Here is a 15,442-nt window from a genome sequence, read left to right as displayed (position 1 = left end):
CCCATCAATCTTCTTAGCCTCTCTCCAAGTATTACCTTTCCCAAGGCGATGCAACGAATACCACTCTTGCCACCTTTGAGGTTTCCTCCTTCAGGCTGTGAGAAAGGTTCAACATGGATAGCATGACCAAAAGCAATACAGGTTTGCTGCTTGGCATCAGAGCAGCAGGCAGTGCACTTAGCCTGATTTTAGCTGTGAATTAAAACGTGTTGGAGGCAGTGGTCTGGTACCATTTCCCTGTGTGTGTGTGTGGAAGGAAAAACTACACCAGCATCTTCTGATCTTTCTCCACAGAGGCATCAGTTCCTTTAGCCGAAATGAACTTAAAAGCCAGGGAAGTTTCCATTACATGAATAATTAAACCATGAGATTCACTATCACAGGCCACACCTGAGGCCATGAATTTAGCAGCAGGCAGAAAGGATTTAGGTGTTTGTAAGAATAGCAAACCCATACAAAACTATAGATAGAGCACAGCTAAGAATTTGAAAGGCATAGTAAATCTTGCAATGGCAAACTTGGCCAGGTCTCTGTTAAAAAGCAATTGTTGCCAGTCCATAGGGTTAAGGGAAAAATTCTCCCCATAAGTGCCTGTATCACATCACACTTTATCAAGCCTGGAGTCTGCACTCTCTTGAAGCAGCTGTTTTTCCTTGATGGCAGTTGTATACCAGCAAATGGGCCAGTATGTTGATGCAGATTTTGATGAGATTTTTTCCAAAAAATTAACATTGCGTTTTCATGTCCTTAAAACCACAGTGAAATAAATCAAAGAAAATTGTTGCTGCTTTGTAGTTAAGGTGTTTAATACCACAAATATTCAGTGTTGATTCAAGAGCTGAAAAAAAAAAGTGATCAAAAGGTGTACATGCATCACAGATCTAAGTGTTGAAACACAATATGTGACATAAAGGAACTATCATTAGTAATAATATTTGCAGTTTTATAACACTTCCCATTTTGGCCTTTTAAATGCCACATGAGCATCTTACAAGCAGCGGAGGCAACATCTAAGTGCTTGCAGCATTTCCAATGGGCACAAAGAAGAGTGATTCCTAAACTGCTGCATCATGTGTTTTAATATGTGTGTCAGCAAAGTGGCTACAAATCTGTCTCACTAATGCTTGGTGTTTGCATCCAGCTGTTGATTATTAGGAGAATTAAATCAAACAAAAGAGCCACTAGATGGAAGTCTTACATCTCTTCTTCTGGAGCCTAGGAAAGGGCTTTCATAGCTCTTGCAAATCAGAGAGAATTTTTCAGGAAACCTGGTTTCTACGTAGAAACTACTGTGTCATTATTCATCCTCCAAGTTCGCTGTCAGATTTAAATGGTACACAGGTGATTTCCAGGAGGGCTAAAAGGCTGATGCCTACTGGCTCCCACGGGCAACACTCCTCCCTGAAGTCTTCTCAATATTAGATTGATTATTTTATCTATTTTTACTTACACTGCAGAGTTCAGGTTTGTGTGCAGGTTTGGAAAGTCCTGGACTTTGTCACTGAGCATTTGACATTAGCCACTGGTCTGTGAAGAGAAGAGTTGGGGTATTGACTGAGCTCTCAGGAGTATGGTAGCAGAATTCTGGTAAACACATCCACTGTGGGGCAGGAAGTCACTTCAACTGCCTCAATAAACCCACAAAATCACTACTGAAAAGCACTTTTAAAACTAGTCTGTCTCCATATAGAGGCAGAAATCCAGGCAGCAGCAATTCTACAGCTATTCCCTGCTTTTGCTTTCATTGCAGCCCAAAAGCCATTTTACACTGGGTTCAGCCTCTAAACTTAGCCATTAACTTGCCTCTGAGTGGCACTGTGCAGCTCACAAGATTGAATGTTACTTCTGCTCACAGGATGTTCCCAATTCCCTCAAAGACATTAATTTTCTTCAGACTTTAGGTCAGATATTGTAACCACATGGGATCTCTGCCAGGGGCAAATGGGTTTATTTCAACAGGACAGGGGAAAATCACAGGGCAGCATTTCTGTTCCTTGATATGAGTCAGGGGGAAAAAAAAGAAAGCTTTTGTGAAGATCCACACACATATGAGTTGGCAGAAAGACAAAATAACTTCTGTAGGAAAAAAAGAAAAGGAAAAAAATGAAGAAACTCAGGTCTCCTGGTGCAAGGGAACCTGAGGACAGCAGAGCAGGATGTCCCCAAAGTCCCAGCTCTGCTCAGCTGCTCTGAAATGCCACAGACAGACAACTTGTGGTTTGGGGAGTTAGGCTGGTACTGATAAAGTGGGGTTGCAAAAAAAGCAGGGAGTAAGAAATAAGGGGGTGAACAATGAAGAAGAGCCAGTTCTGAGTGCAAGAGAGCACATAAAAATCTTCTGTACTTGTGTGCTGCACACAAGAGGTGTGGGACCACCTTTTTGGCCACACCTGTGGCTTTTCTGACAACTCTGACTCCCACACTTTTGCCACACTCTCACTAATTTTCCCATGTCAACACTGGAGCTTTATTGCCCAGGGGCAGTATTCCAGAACCTCTCTTCTCTGTCTAGATGCTATTTTCTTGAAATGTGCTGCAACTGCATGTTGGGATCGGCCAAGAAATCCCACAGCTATTAAAGAAAAATTCTCTGCCTGTGCTGTGGCATAGAACAAGCTCCAGCCACAGCCACCTTCCATTTTTGTTCCTAACAGCAGGTGAGAATTAAGGAAACCACTTTTTAAACTGTTGTTCCTCCTCAGATCGAAAAGATGTAGAGTGCTTTAAACTTCATGATCCACTATGGACTTCTCAATGTCCACAATCGATCACAAAGGAACAGGTTATTCCTCCATGTCTTTCCTTATCAGGTGCCTTCACATATTCCATATTTATTTGTCCAAGCATTTGTAAGACATTTGGAGCAGTAAGCCACTCTTTGTGAGTGTGAATGTTAATTACCACACAGAAATGCTTCAGCCTTACATGTCTCCATCCACTCTGCCACCTACCAGCCAAAGAGCAGGTAGGACCATACCAGGGCAACCATCCCACTTGTGGTACTTGAGATAACTTGTTTGGATGCAGCCTTGATGTTTCCACACTGCCTGGCCTCACCTCAGAGGAGTAGGATGCTTTGGGTGATTTGCAGTCTTATTTATTTGCAGACTTAATTATCTAAAGAAAGATTTTTCTGCTTCATGAACTCTCCTTGCCTGCTTAAAAATCTACTCTTACTCATGTGGTGATTTGGTTTCAATTGCAAATCTCTGTGAGTGTCTCCTGAAAAAAACCAAAGAAATGTTCAGGTTTACTCCTCCAGAGCAACAATATGGACCATGTGATGGCTGGAGTTCCCAGGAAGTTGCTTGCAGAGGTGATCACTCTAAGCCTGGTACCAAATTCAGCATGTCTTTGGTCATTTCCATAGCTCCTGGACAGGCAGTGGTCCTTTTAACCTTATCATTTTATGTAACCTTCTTGAATCACAACAAGCTGCTCTGCCACAAGTCTTTGAGGTTTGCTTACCCCTCGAGTGCCTCTTGTACATTAGAGATACACCCCAGAGCTACAGCAATAAATACCAGAGTCTTATTTGCACAATCTGTACAATCAGTGTAATAATCTTTGAAGACTGACTGCTTCTCAGGTCTCATATCTAGCACAAGAGCCTACAGGATCCCATCAGAGAAGAAAAACAGTGCTTGGGAGTTGAGGAGGGCTCACAGGCAGCATGAGGAACAAGTATCCATGGCTCACTGAAGAGGATGACCCTGAAGAGGACTGCTGATATGGGAAGCAGAATAGGACCTGCATAAGTGCTACTTAAACTGTATCTAGAAAGTATAAGTGGGGCTTAATGATGAATGTACCTTATGCACAGCAATGAATTTTGCCCCTTGCAAACAGCTGATGATCAGAACAAATCTGTTCCTACAAGATGAGTGTTTAGGAGGAATGAACAGTTTGATGACAAATTACAGCCTGTTTGCAAAGAATTTTTGAATTTATATGTACAAAACTAATTGATTAAATTAACTGGAATGAGTCACTCAAACAGCCCGAGGATAAAGGATTATTTTCAGAATCAAAGCTGTACATCTGCTTCGTATATTTGTGGTGCACGTGCTGAAGCTCTTCATTGCTTGAGCTGTTGTCTCTTTTTTTTAGGTGGGTGAAGCAGTTCTCGAAAATGCTCGTCTTATGCTGCACACCGAGAACATTCAAGCCTGTGCTGAAGATTTTAAAGACAGGTAGTCTTGTGCTGGCACCTACCTGGCCACTTTCTTTGAAACTTTGGCTTGGCCAATGGTTACTTGGTTGTAGAGTGATGGTTAGTGAGTAGAATGGAGTTGGTTTTCAAGTTGCATATTTAACCTCCTGATTTGGGAGGGGTTTTGTAACAGCAAAATAATTATGATGCTAACATTATTTTGGAAGAATTTGAAGATTCACGGTAACAAAAATGTGCATCAAGCAAAATTATGTAAGCTATTATTTTGATACACAGACATTGGTTCTCTCACTGAGGTCAGTATTCGTTCAAAATTGGGTTGACATTTTATAAAGGAAACATCCGTGTGCTTTTTAGTTATCATTTTCAGTACCACACAAGTGGTTTTGGAAGTAACAATTATTCTGCTACAGCTGGTGAAAAGCAAAAACTGCACCACCACGAACATCAGGGTGAAATGTTAGATAAGGATACAGAAATGGGCTGCGAGGATTTTCCTTGAGAAAAATAAGTAGTTAAAGAAGATCTTAAATACTGGCAAACTACTTTTTTAATGTCTTTCTCTTTGAAAAGCCCAATATTCATGTACATGAGTGCATGAAGCTCTTTAAATTTTACTCAGGAGGTGTGATCCTCCTAGCTTTTATTCATAATGGACCCATTCAGTTACAAATAGCCTATTTGACACACAAACTATATTTCAAACTAATGTATTTCTGATGATTTTTGTCATCCCTTAAATTTCTATTTCTCTCTCTGTGGTATTAGTTTATTTAATCATATTTTTAAAAATGAAGTAATGGTTCTTATGTTTGCTTTTTATTTCAGAAAGGTACAACTCTGAGATACTTATTTTGTGGCTTTATGTCCAGCAAGCTACTGGACATAAAAAGCTACTTAAGATATGTAGTTTTTAAAAAAATTTTAAAAATATGCCAGCTGACTTGGACAAGCAGTGTACATAACAAAAACAATGTCAAATGAATCCACCGCATGGTAAAAGCTTCTGATTGTCACAGGGACCAGCTGCCACATTCCTAGGCTGTTGAACTCCCAGCAAGGAAGGTAGATCTTGAGGAGCAAAGTGTTTATGTAGCTGGTTTCTAACATGCCAGCCCCTCCTATGTAACCTCCCAGGCCACCAGATCCCCAGGTCAGATGGGTTTGACACAAAAGTCTCCCACTCAAGAGATTCACTATGCAATCCACATTTTGAATGTAAAGCCTAAACCATAGAGTTATAAACAAGAGTAAAGCAGAAAGTAGAGCTGTGGCATAGCAACTGCCTGCCAAAAGTTTCCCTGCCATTACAGCCATGGTTTGGAAATGAGCAGTTTCTTCTAATAGCAATTCTAATTAACAAACCAACCACTCAAATTTCCTCTTGACTTTGATACTACTGGGATTTGGTCTTAAGAATGGGCCAGGACCCTGTAACATAGGCCAGACTTCTATCAACTATGCCCATTAGTAAAAGTAATGCTTGATGCACATGTGTTTTCTTTAACCATTGCTCTGAAATTTTTTACATTGATGAGTGAGTAGTTATTCCCATTTTACAGTCAAGCAAACTGAGAAAAAGGCACCCACAGTCATATTATATATAAATATCAGATATAGCAAGAGACCACATGCCTCTCTGTGCTTATTTTGGAATCCTACCAGACTGATAACCATCACAGAGTAGACTCATAACTTGGCCCATTTTCTTACACTCTGAGTTAATGACAGGGTACTTCAGGCACTTAAATTCAAGTATAGAGAGACAAGGTGAGAGCAAAGTATATTGTCTGTGTTTCTGTGTCTCTGTCTGGGACACACAAGCTAATTAGCACAAATGGTGTCATTCAAAAAAAATAAAAAAGCAGTTTTTCTTGCTGAGCTGTACTCTGTTAAGGTTTGGCTTTTTTTTTTTTTTTGGCTTTTTTTTTTCTCTCTGCAGATATGAAAATGAGCAGCCATTCAGAAAGGCAGTGGAAGATGAAATTAATTCCCTATATAAAGTGATTGATGATGCAAATTTAACTAAAATGGATCTGGAGAGTCAGATAGAGAGCATGAAGGAAGAACTAACTTTGCTGTCAAAGAATCATGAAGAAGTAAGTCCAGACTCGGGACACTGCAAAGCCAATGTGTGCCTATTTCATCTGGTTGGTATCATATATCTAGTGCAAAGCAAATGTTAAAATTTCTGCCTTCCGTGTCTGGGTGGGGGGGTTTTCCCAAAACCTACTCCTTCTTCTCTGTTAACTTAAAGAACTGACCCCTGAGGCATGATCAAATTACTTACATTTAAGCTTTAACTCTTTCTTGGTTGATAAATATGACATGGAAGAGATGTCATCACCTTATTTATTGTTAGATGCCACATGATGGTCATGGGGTTGCACAGTCATCTATGTGGACATCTCAACAGTAAGATTTGATTCTCAGCCAGAGATACAAAGAGAAAATGCATGTGCAGGAAACAAGCTCTGGTAACACTGCACTAATGCTGAGCGTTAACCAGGTTCTTCTGAAAATGTCCTGCTTGGCTTAGCAAACTGTTCAGTTCCCAAAACTGTGACTCCCCTGAGCAACACACCACAAGCAAGTCACATGGACAGTGGCATGAATGGGTGGTTTGGGTCACTTGAAAGAATCATCATCAAAGGTATTAGCAAAAGCAGGTTTAATATGAGTTGTGAAAGCACAACTTGAGTTTAATGGACAGATTCGCTCTATTACTTACTACCCAATGAAGCTCACAAAGGAAAACTGGATTAGAATCAATCTAGAATGATTTACACAGAGACTGGGGAAGCAAAGGGTAAAGGTGCTAAAGGATAAGGGTTCAAAATGCTTAGAGGAGGCCCTTCCATTGAGCCACAAGGTTCAGAGCAGACTCCCTTCTTTCTAAACTCATGATGGAGACTAGGTGTGGCCAAGTCCAAACTTAGCTTCAGACTTGGTCAATGGTTTATAGCTAGAGGATTTGTCAGCACGGATCATTGACTAATTTAACATTTACAAAATGATCCGATAGGATTTCCTATGAGTACAGCAGTAACTTAACTATAGATCTGGGATGGTGATATTCATACTATACTAACAAGAATTCCTGAGGTCATAGAGTGGTGTGAGGGGATGGGGAGATGCACCACCACTGACAGGCAGCTGGAAGGGAAGCCCATTACTACCCAATTTTGCAATACTTTCCCATGTATTCATTACATTCACCAGCACTACTTGCATGAAGGTGGTTTGCTCCCTTCAGCTGGGGTTTCAGGATGGAACACAAATCAGCATCTTTTCTCATGGGGGCTTGAATATGAAGCTGTTGCTAATCCCACATAAGGGACAGCAAGCAACTGTGCTGGTGCTTCAAAAGTAAAATAGACCTTGAATTGTGATGGCTCACTGAAGCAAGGCATTATCCTACCTTATATTTCTTACAGGTTGTTCCTCCAACCACAAGATTTCAGCAACACCAGCAGGCATATGGAGACTTGGCTTGCCAAGATGAGGTTGCTTTACCCTCTCCCTACTTGCATCACTCTAAACCCAAGGCTGGCATTTGGCAGAAAATAACCAGTGGCTTCATCACCAGTGTATGGCATGAGAAAGATGGAAGTTGTTTTAGATAAGAGAGAGAACAGAAAATTGATAGAAATACACATGATCCCCTTTAAACCTCCAAGTACTGCAATGGTTGCTGTGCAATCAGAAAAGCTGGTGCTGATGCTGTTCTGTCTGTAGCTATGGCATAGTGAGAACATCACCGTTCCAAAAGCTCCTCTTGCTCCACATGTAGCCATTAAGGAGTCCTTGCAGGCTGGACAGATGCTCCTTTCTTTACCTATTGGGTGTACCTGAGCATTTGCAGAACTACCTCAGCACAGACCTGGTTTTCCCATGGTAGCAGCACCAGGGAAAGCTGCTTAAGAGAAATCATGGAATAAAGGCTGGAAGCAACTACTGCAATTACTCCAGCTGAGCTCTGGCACAATAAAGTCCCAAGGACTCTCCTGAATTGATTCAAACCTTTCTTTCCACTGGTGCTCCCACTAGGAAATCTATGCTAAGTCCTTTTGAAGATTTTGTGAACTTGGAGTGGGCACATTTTGAGACTTTCATTCTTGTAGGTTCATAATTCACATAATTCCCATCCATTTTTTCCAGTACTGTCACTGTCAGGGGACATTGCTTACTAAATAAAATTCCCAGGTTCTTTTGAACTATCCTTTTTTTTTCCTGCTTGTGCTAATAGCACATATAGACACATTGATGTAAAATTATTGCGGTGCCAGACAGTTCAGATACATGCGCAAATCTCATTTACTCTTGTGTTCCTGAACATGATGTACAGGTCATGTACTACCTTTAAGCAAGCAATTCTAGACACGCTGATTCTCTAATGCTTACATGTTTTTGGAGCACTTATATGTAATGAAGGGACAGAATGGTGTCACAGAGGAGGAGAGTACTCTTCATCTCACATGCACATGCACGTACCATGCATGTGGCTCACAAAAGCTCACGCTCTTTTGTACATCATGTTGCATCTTCCAGTAGATGCATGCCTGTGCTACTGCATGGTGCTGCAGAGAGGGAAAGGCAGGGTTTGATGTCCTGTAAGGTACTAGTTCCTTGGCCCAAAGTCCATGCTGCAGCTTTACTGGCAATACAGTTGTGGTGGGTTCGGGTCCCAGATGTGCAGTATGCGTCAAGCTCTGACTGCTGGAGAAACTTGCCACTGCTGGGAGGGCTGTTCCAAGTAGTGACTTGCAGGGCTTCAGTCTCTTTCTATCAAGAGGGAAACCACTCCCAGTACCCCAGATCTGCAGCAAGGGTCACCATGCAAAAGCAGGACAAATCCACATCTGATAAAGAAACCCTCCGCTGCACTAAGTCATTAATGTAGAGACACCTTTTGGGACCAAATTTAATTACTCTATCTGTTTGTGGTACCAAAAGAGCTCTTCCTTGAGCTTTTCTGAAGATACCATTCAATTGTCCAGTTCACTTTCTTTTATGTCTGTTATTTTTGTTCAAGGATGTGAAAGTACTATACAAGCAGCTTGCTGGATCTCAGCTGGAAGAACTTGATGTACCCCTGGGAAGTGGCCTGGATGACATTCTCGAAAAAATCAGAATCCACTGGGAGAGAGACATTGAAAAGAATCGTGCTGAGACAGGTGCCCTGCTCCGTACCAAGGTCAGCACTCTGTAACCACTCCAGCTTCACAGGATTGGAAGCAAACACAAAACCTGTCTAATACTCTCTGCAGTATCTTTGAGAGTTGGGTGTTTGTATTTTTCTTGAAACAAAAATGATGTTAGAAACCTAAAGAATTTTGGTCCAAGTCCATGGGAAAATACAATCATAAACATCAGGGGCTTTCTTGGGATGCACAGAGTTAAGCAGTGGTGGAAATGGCCCTGCTTATATCTCAGGTATCTGTGGGAGCCTTTGAAGGTCTCTGAAATGTTGGCTAGGAAAACCAAGATCAGTTGACACCTGCTGTGTAGCATAAGCCACAGTCATTACCCTTCTTACTAGGGCTGTTCCTCCACTGAATAATTTACAGGGGTCTTATAAATCAAGAGGGCAAAACACATTGCTCTACACTGCAGACTCCTTGTGGGTTTCTCCTTGATATGGTTTCCTCTGGTAGCAGTGGGAAAACTAGATACTAACTTAGAAATGAAAAGTGATGATAACAGACATTCCCTTTAAAAGTCCTCTCCTCTCTCGAGGCTGAGTCTGAAACAGCCTTTTAATGCAGCTTATTTTCTGTCATGAAGGATCACTCATTTTCCAAAGAGGCTGGCTGAAGTAAGTGTTTTTGCAGAACTGAAGCATTAAGTTCAGTGAACAATCCTATATGCTAGAAGACATCTCATTCTGAGTTGGCCCTTACAGGAAAGCAAAGCTTAACTACAGCAGTGCTACAGAAATATTTAGTAAAAATATATCCCCCCCGTTCCAAGGTAAACAGGTGCCATGAGAGGAGTAGGGCATATTGAAAGCAAACAGTGAGGAAAAATAAAACCAAACCAAGAGATATGTTTGCAAAGATACATGCAAGCTCTGAGCTGGTGTTCATTTTCAAAGTAAAGAAGAAAAATCCTGTGACAACAGTGATAGCAAAAGTGCTAGGGAATGTACAAGAAGCCAAGCAGAGAAGTTTATCCCACAGGTCCTATCAATTTTGTGAGGGTGCCAGACTGTTACTAAGCAAACTTTTCATAAGGTTAGTCTGCAGGGGCCTGATTTTCAGCTCATACAGTCAAAAGGGAGTCAGTGACACAGTAATAAACTACCTGGAGAGCACCTCTGTATGAAGCACATGCAGTCCTGAAAAGCCAGGGCATCCTCAGTAGCCTCCTGAGCTTTTCCCAGAAAATCTGTTCCTGACCCACTGCCAGGTTTCAGCAAAATGAGCACCACTCTGACAGCACCAAAGTCTTCAGTGTTCCCACTTACCTGTCCTGCTTGCTCCACTTCCTCCTCCTCCTCCTGTGCAAACAGATCTGTACAACTTCTTTCTTTGTATTTCTTTCATACCTTCAATATCTTGTTTTTCAGCTGCTCAGAGATAACACTGGAGGAGAAAACTGCCAGCTCATAGGAGACTGCTCTGTCATGTCTTTGATACCCAACCCACTCCTACTTGGTCCTCTTAGTCTAAGCTCCTACTGGTTTCAGCTGTTTGTGTTTGATGGTTGGTTTTTTTTATAAAAAGAAGAAAGAAGCAGAATATCACAGTTTTCTGGAAAGACCAGTCCTGGTTCTGCACAGGTTCTAGTATGACATTCTAGGGGCTTTTGTCCCCAAATATACCTCCCACTAAACCCAAATGATCCAGTTTTGTATCTCATATCTCATACAGATACAGATCTATTCAGCTTATCACTATTTACACAGATAACAAGAGTTTAGTTTATATCAACTAGGTTTGTGAGCTTACATTATGTTTTGTAGCTAAGTGGACCATTTGGTTATCCATGCTGTGAGAAATTTGCCCTCACAGTTTTGTGACATCAACGGAGGGAGAGCAGTTCCCTCCTCTCCTTTGCTCTTTGTTACCAGTTTCTTCAATGTCTCTGAGGTTTTTCTTGGTCCCTAGTATTTTGCTTTACTTTTTCTGCTCCTACTCTCTTGTGTACCTGTGAGCAGGTCAGACCATGATGTTTCAAATTATATCCTAGCACTGACTTAGACATCAGGGCAATATTTTTGTTATTTTCTGACTAATTCCCTTGCCTCATTTGCTTTGCCTTATGACTAGACTTGCAGTCTTGGCTAGATTTTTCAAGCATATTCAGGCATCAAAACAGACCAATTTACGTTCATACTGAACAGGGTTTCACATGGGAGTTTTTAGATAAGTAAGTAACCTCAAAATTCAAGTCCATTGGTTTCACCTGTGCAGTCTTTTGTCCATAATACTCAAATCCTTTCCCTAAATTGACACAAATGTTTTAAACCCTTCCAAGATATGCATGCTACTTCATATTTCCCCCTGTAAAATGCTTTACTTAATGATGCACTTATTCACTCATGTAGTTTGATTCCACACATCCACCTCTGCTCATTGCTAATCTGTATTGTTTTCTGCCATCTATAAATCCTTCTAGTTCATGATTCATCCCCAAGGCAGTAAACCTTGAGGCATCAAGCTGTTAAGCTTCAGTCATATGGAAGTAGACCTTAATCCTTCTCTTCAGGTCCTATTGGCCAGCTGTTGATCAGTGGCAATGCTCTGCCCTGAGCACATGATTACACAGCTTCCTCTGTCATCCCCTATGTTAGATCTCATAAAAGGTTTTGAAAAGTCTTGTGAATTATGTGAATTGTTTCCTCATTCTTTGCTTCTTTGTTAAAATGTTCCCAGAACTCTCAAGAGCTTATCAAAGTACCTTTCCTTCTTTATAGATCATGCTGATCAGACCCTGGATGCTGGTGTTCTATCCCTAATCACTCTTTCATTTTCTTGATTCCATTAAGAAAAGAAAAGACTAATGAGCAATTCTGCACTCAAGCACAATGTCTGGCTCAGAACTGTACAGATGTGCTTGCAATCCACAGATTCCTAGGAAACTCAGGCACCAGCATGATAAAAATTTAGGAGGATGATTTCATCCTCTCCCTCTATTAATCCACTTGTTCGTGGTCACCACAATTTGGTATAGCCTTCCCCTTATGGAGCATCTCAGGAGTAGGAACAGTCCCCAGAAAACACAAATTGCCTAGTAAAGGGGGCACAAAGACTACTTCTGCACTTCTCTACAGAAGGAACCCCAAAGCTGACACCAAATGTCATGCCCAGCAGCACCCCACACATGGACTCTTGGGGCTGATAATCCTGTAAGGAGGATGGGGGAACCCTGTGTATGACACAAGCTTTAGAGTGCATTCAGTGTGTCCTTACTTCCTGTGTCATCCTCAGTATTTAGGGCCTGATGTGACCACCTCCATCTACTCCATCTGCCTGTTCTATCATTCATACCACTAACATCAGGCAGCTGTGACAGTTTAGGGTAACTCCTGGACAGGTTTCAAGGTCACCTGTGGTGAGAACAGGATTTAGAGGTAGCATTTGGGCCAGCAATGGGGTAAATGTGAGACACCAGGCTTCAGGTGTAGGCTATAAATATAGAGGCAAAAGAAACCTCCCTGCCCTATGTGTCTCTTTAAAAAGAAGCATTTATAGTCTTCATACCATAATAACATGCCAACTACACACTCAACGTGATTTAGGAGACACAATTTACTCCAGAGTGGCAGGTCCATCATCACTAGGCTGGGTTCAAGTGGACTAGAGAGGTGGAATTATGTCTCTCTGAAGCATAAGCCCCTGCAAACTATTTCTAGAAAATACAGGCTCTCTGCAATTTGCTGGGAAGGACAGATTTGGTGTTTGGATTGAAATTCAGCCCTCTGCAACAGAGATTCCTAACTCCTAAATTCTGTTTGAGGCTTAACTGGTACTTGCAACTGAGACTATTTAATTCATTTTGTCCAAGGTGTGAGTTCATATGATGGTATAAAACAAATTATAAGAACTATTTCTGGTGTATGGTCCTAGATTTTTTTAAAATTTGATCTTACTTTTAAAGGAAAAGAATGCATAATCAGAAAAGCAGAACAGGGTCAAGATGAATTTTCAGAGTGGAATGGAAGTATTTTGCATAGTTTAATTTTAGCATCGACCACAAGAAATGTAGGTTTTGACTGAAGAATTATATTTGCTAGGGAGCCCAGAGCTCTGGGTTGAAAAATCTTGATCTCAGCCCTTATTAAAAAGTACAGAAATTTTATTTTTACTAAGGTACTTTTTCCTTCACCTATTTTCAAGGAGCCTGAATTAAACACATATAAAACCCCATAAGCCATGAGAGTGTGAAATTGCATAAGAATGACTTAATTAAATTAACAGAAATTATTTTTCTGACCTCTGTGATATGACTTGCTCTCTGACTCATAGAATCTTACATGAAAAATCATGGTGTGGAATACTTCCGAAATCCAACAGACTGAAAACACTTAACTCTTTTAAAAATAGCATACTATAGCTACAAAGTGAACAATTACAGCAATGTTTTCTTTTTATAGGTAATTTAAAATGTACTAGTATGAATTCTGAGCAGCTGTTGTTGACATGGATAAAATACACGCGTTTATATGCATAAGCCATTTTACAGTAAATGCATAGCAAATATGATAATTTTGACACTAAGAAGTATCCAGAATCGTTCAACCCAGAGATTCAATATACAGGAATCAAACTCAAAGTCAGAATTGCCACAAACTGTGAAAATATCAACTGTCAGTTTGGTATGTAAGGAAGCTAAACCATAATTTGAGTAGGTTGTGATGACAGTCGCCGTCTTTTACCAGCAACAGGCTGAAACGACGGCTGCCGTGCGAACCCAGGAGGAAGAGCTGGTGGAGGGCCTCAGAACCGAGTTCCATGAAACTGCCTGCAAAATACAGAGCTTGCAAGCAGAAACTGAATCTTTGAGAACCTTGGTAAGTAGTGTGGGGTCTTCAATGGGTATGTTCTGTGCTAATTGAACATGCCTTCTGAGGAGAACATTCCCATCTTGGGATTCAGGCTTAAAATTGAATCTCATTTTCCAGTGGGTACTGTTTCCAGAGATGTCAGACATTTCCAGGTTCCTCTGGATTGACTAGTGCACTAAGTGTCCCACATTTGACAACCAGGCCCCAAATTTCAATCTTCAGTGTCTTCATACTCAATTTCATCGAGATTGCTGAGTGGGTAGTACTTGACAACAGGAAGAATATGTGCACCTTGTAACCAAAGCAATTCAACTTTTTTATTTATAACATACAATATCAAAGTATCTAAAGAAAGGCATTCTCAAAATATTACATCTCTACTTAAACGTAGTCAGTAGAGATATTGGCCAAACCTGAACAAAAATCACTATGAAGCATATGAAAACTGACTGATTTATTGTCTGCTGTCGTGCCTTTGCAGAAGAGGGGTCTGGAGAACTCTTTATACGACGCCAAGCACTGGCACGACATTGAACTGCAGAACCTAGGCTCTGTCATCTCCAAGCTAGAGGCAGAGATGGGAGAAATCAAAGTAGAAACTGAGCAGCAGCAGCGGGATCGTGAAAATCTGCTGACCAGCAAACAACAGCTGGAGAAAGACATTGCTGCATATCACTGTCTTCTGGATGGAGAGCAAAGCAGGTATTTGTCTTTAAAAGCAAGTGTGCCAGAAGGATAGAGAAGATGTTCTCCCTGGGAAAGGGTTTTGAGGTTGTTGAAAGCAGGAGGACTATAGTGGTTCTCATGTTTCATAAGGCTGAGTGAGGTTTGGAGAAGCTGCCAAAGAGGGAGAACACACCAAATCCCATTGAGCAGAGATTCCTAATGTATTGGAGGTGGGTGGTTTCCAGCACTACCGTGGAAAGACATGGTTTGGGGATGTGCCAGTAGGTCTATGAGCATCCTGGGGCTACATTAGTGTCTGCAATGTGTGGTATTGTTTCTTGCCTCGGGTACATTATGCCATCCCTCCTTCTCCCTCTATACAGTCCAAATATTAAAGCTGTGATCCTGGGGAAGCTCCCTTTCTAAGCCTGTAAGTTCCTCCTGAAGTCCAAGGATGGAATCCGGACCACTGACTTTAACTTTTGTGAAGAAATACAGTTCAGACTCTTAACATTTGTCCTCTAGGGATAACCTGTAAACACCTTTACAGTGGTTGAGTTGGGTTGCTGGGCTGGGCTTCATTAAGATCC

General features: G+C 41.2%; 1 protein-coding gene across 1 annotated transcript in view; it reads left to right on the top strand.

The window, feature by feature from the left end:
- Positions 1-14,888, top strand: part of BFSP2 (beaded filament structural protein 2, phakinin) — a gene marked incomplete at both ends in the record, with an annotated part of 18,894 nt that extends 4,006 nt beyond the window's left edge. The window contains 5 exons of the mRNA XM_009079623.1: positions 4,111-4,193; positions 6,117-6,273; positions 9,210-9,371; positions 14,061-14,192; positions 14,668-14,888. Coding sequence (XP_009077871.1) covers positions 4,111-4,193; positions 6,117-6,273; positions 9,210-9,371; positions 14,061-14,192; positions 14,668-14,888 — 755 coding nt within the window. The remainder of the gene's footprint in view (positions 1-4,110; positions 4,194-6,116; positions 6,274-9,209; positions 9,372-14,060; positions 14,193-14,667) is intronic.
- Positions 14,889-15,442: the final 554 nt, after the last annotated feature.

Source organism: Acanthisitta chloris, unplaced genomic scaffold (assembly GCF_000695815.1).
Source record: "Acanthisitta chloris isolate BGI_N310 unplaced genomic scaffold, ASM69581v1 scaffold3148, whole genome shotgun sequence".
NCBI classification, from domain to species: domain Eukaryota; kingdom Metazoa; phylum Chordata; class Aves; order Passeriformes; family Acanthisittidae; genus Acanthisitta; species Acanthisitta chloris.
This window is presented reverse-complemented; position numbering and strand designations above follow the sequence as displayed.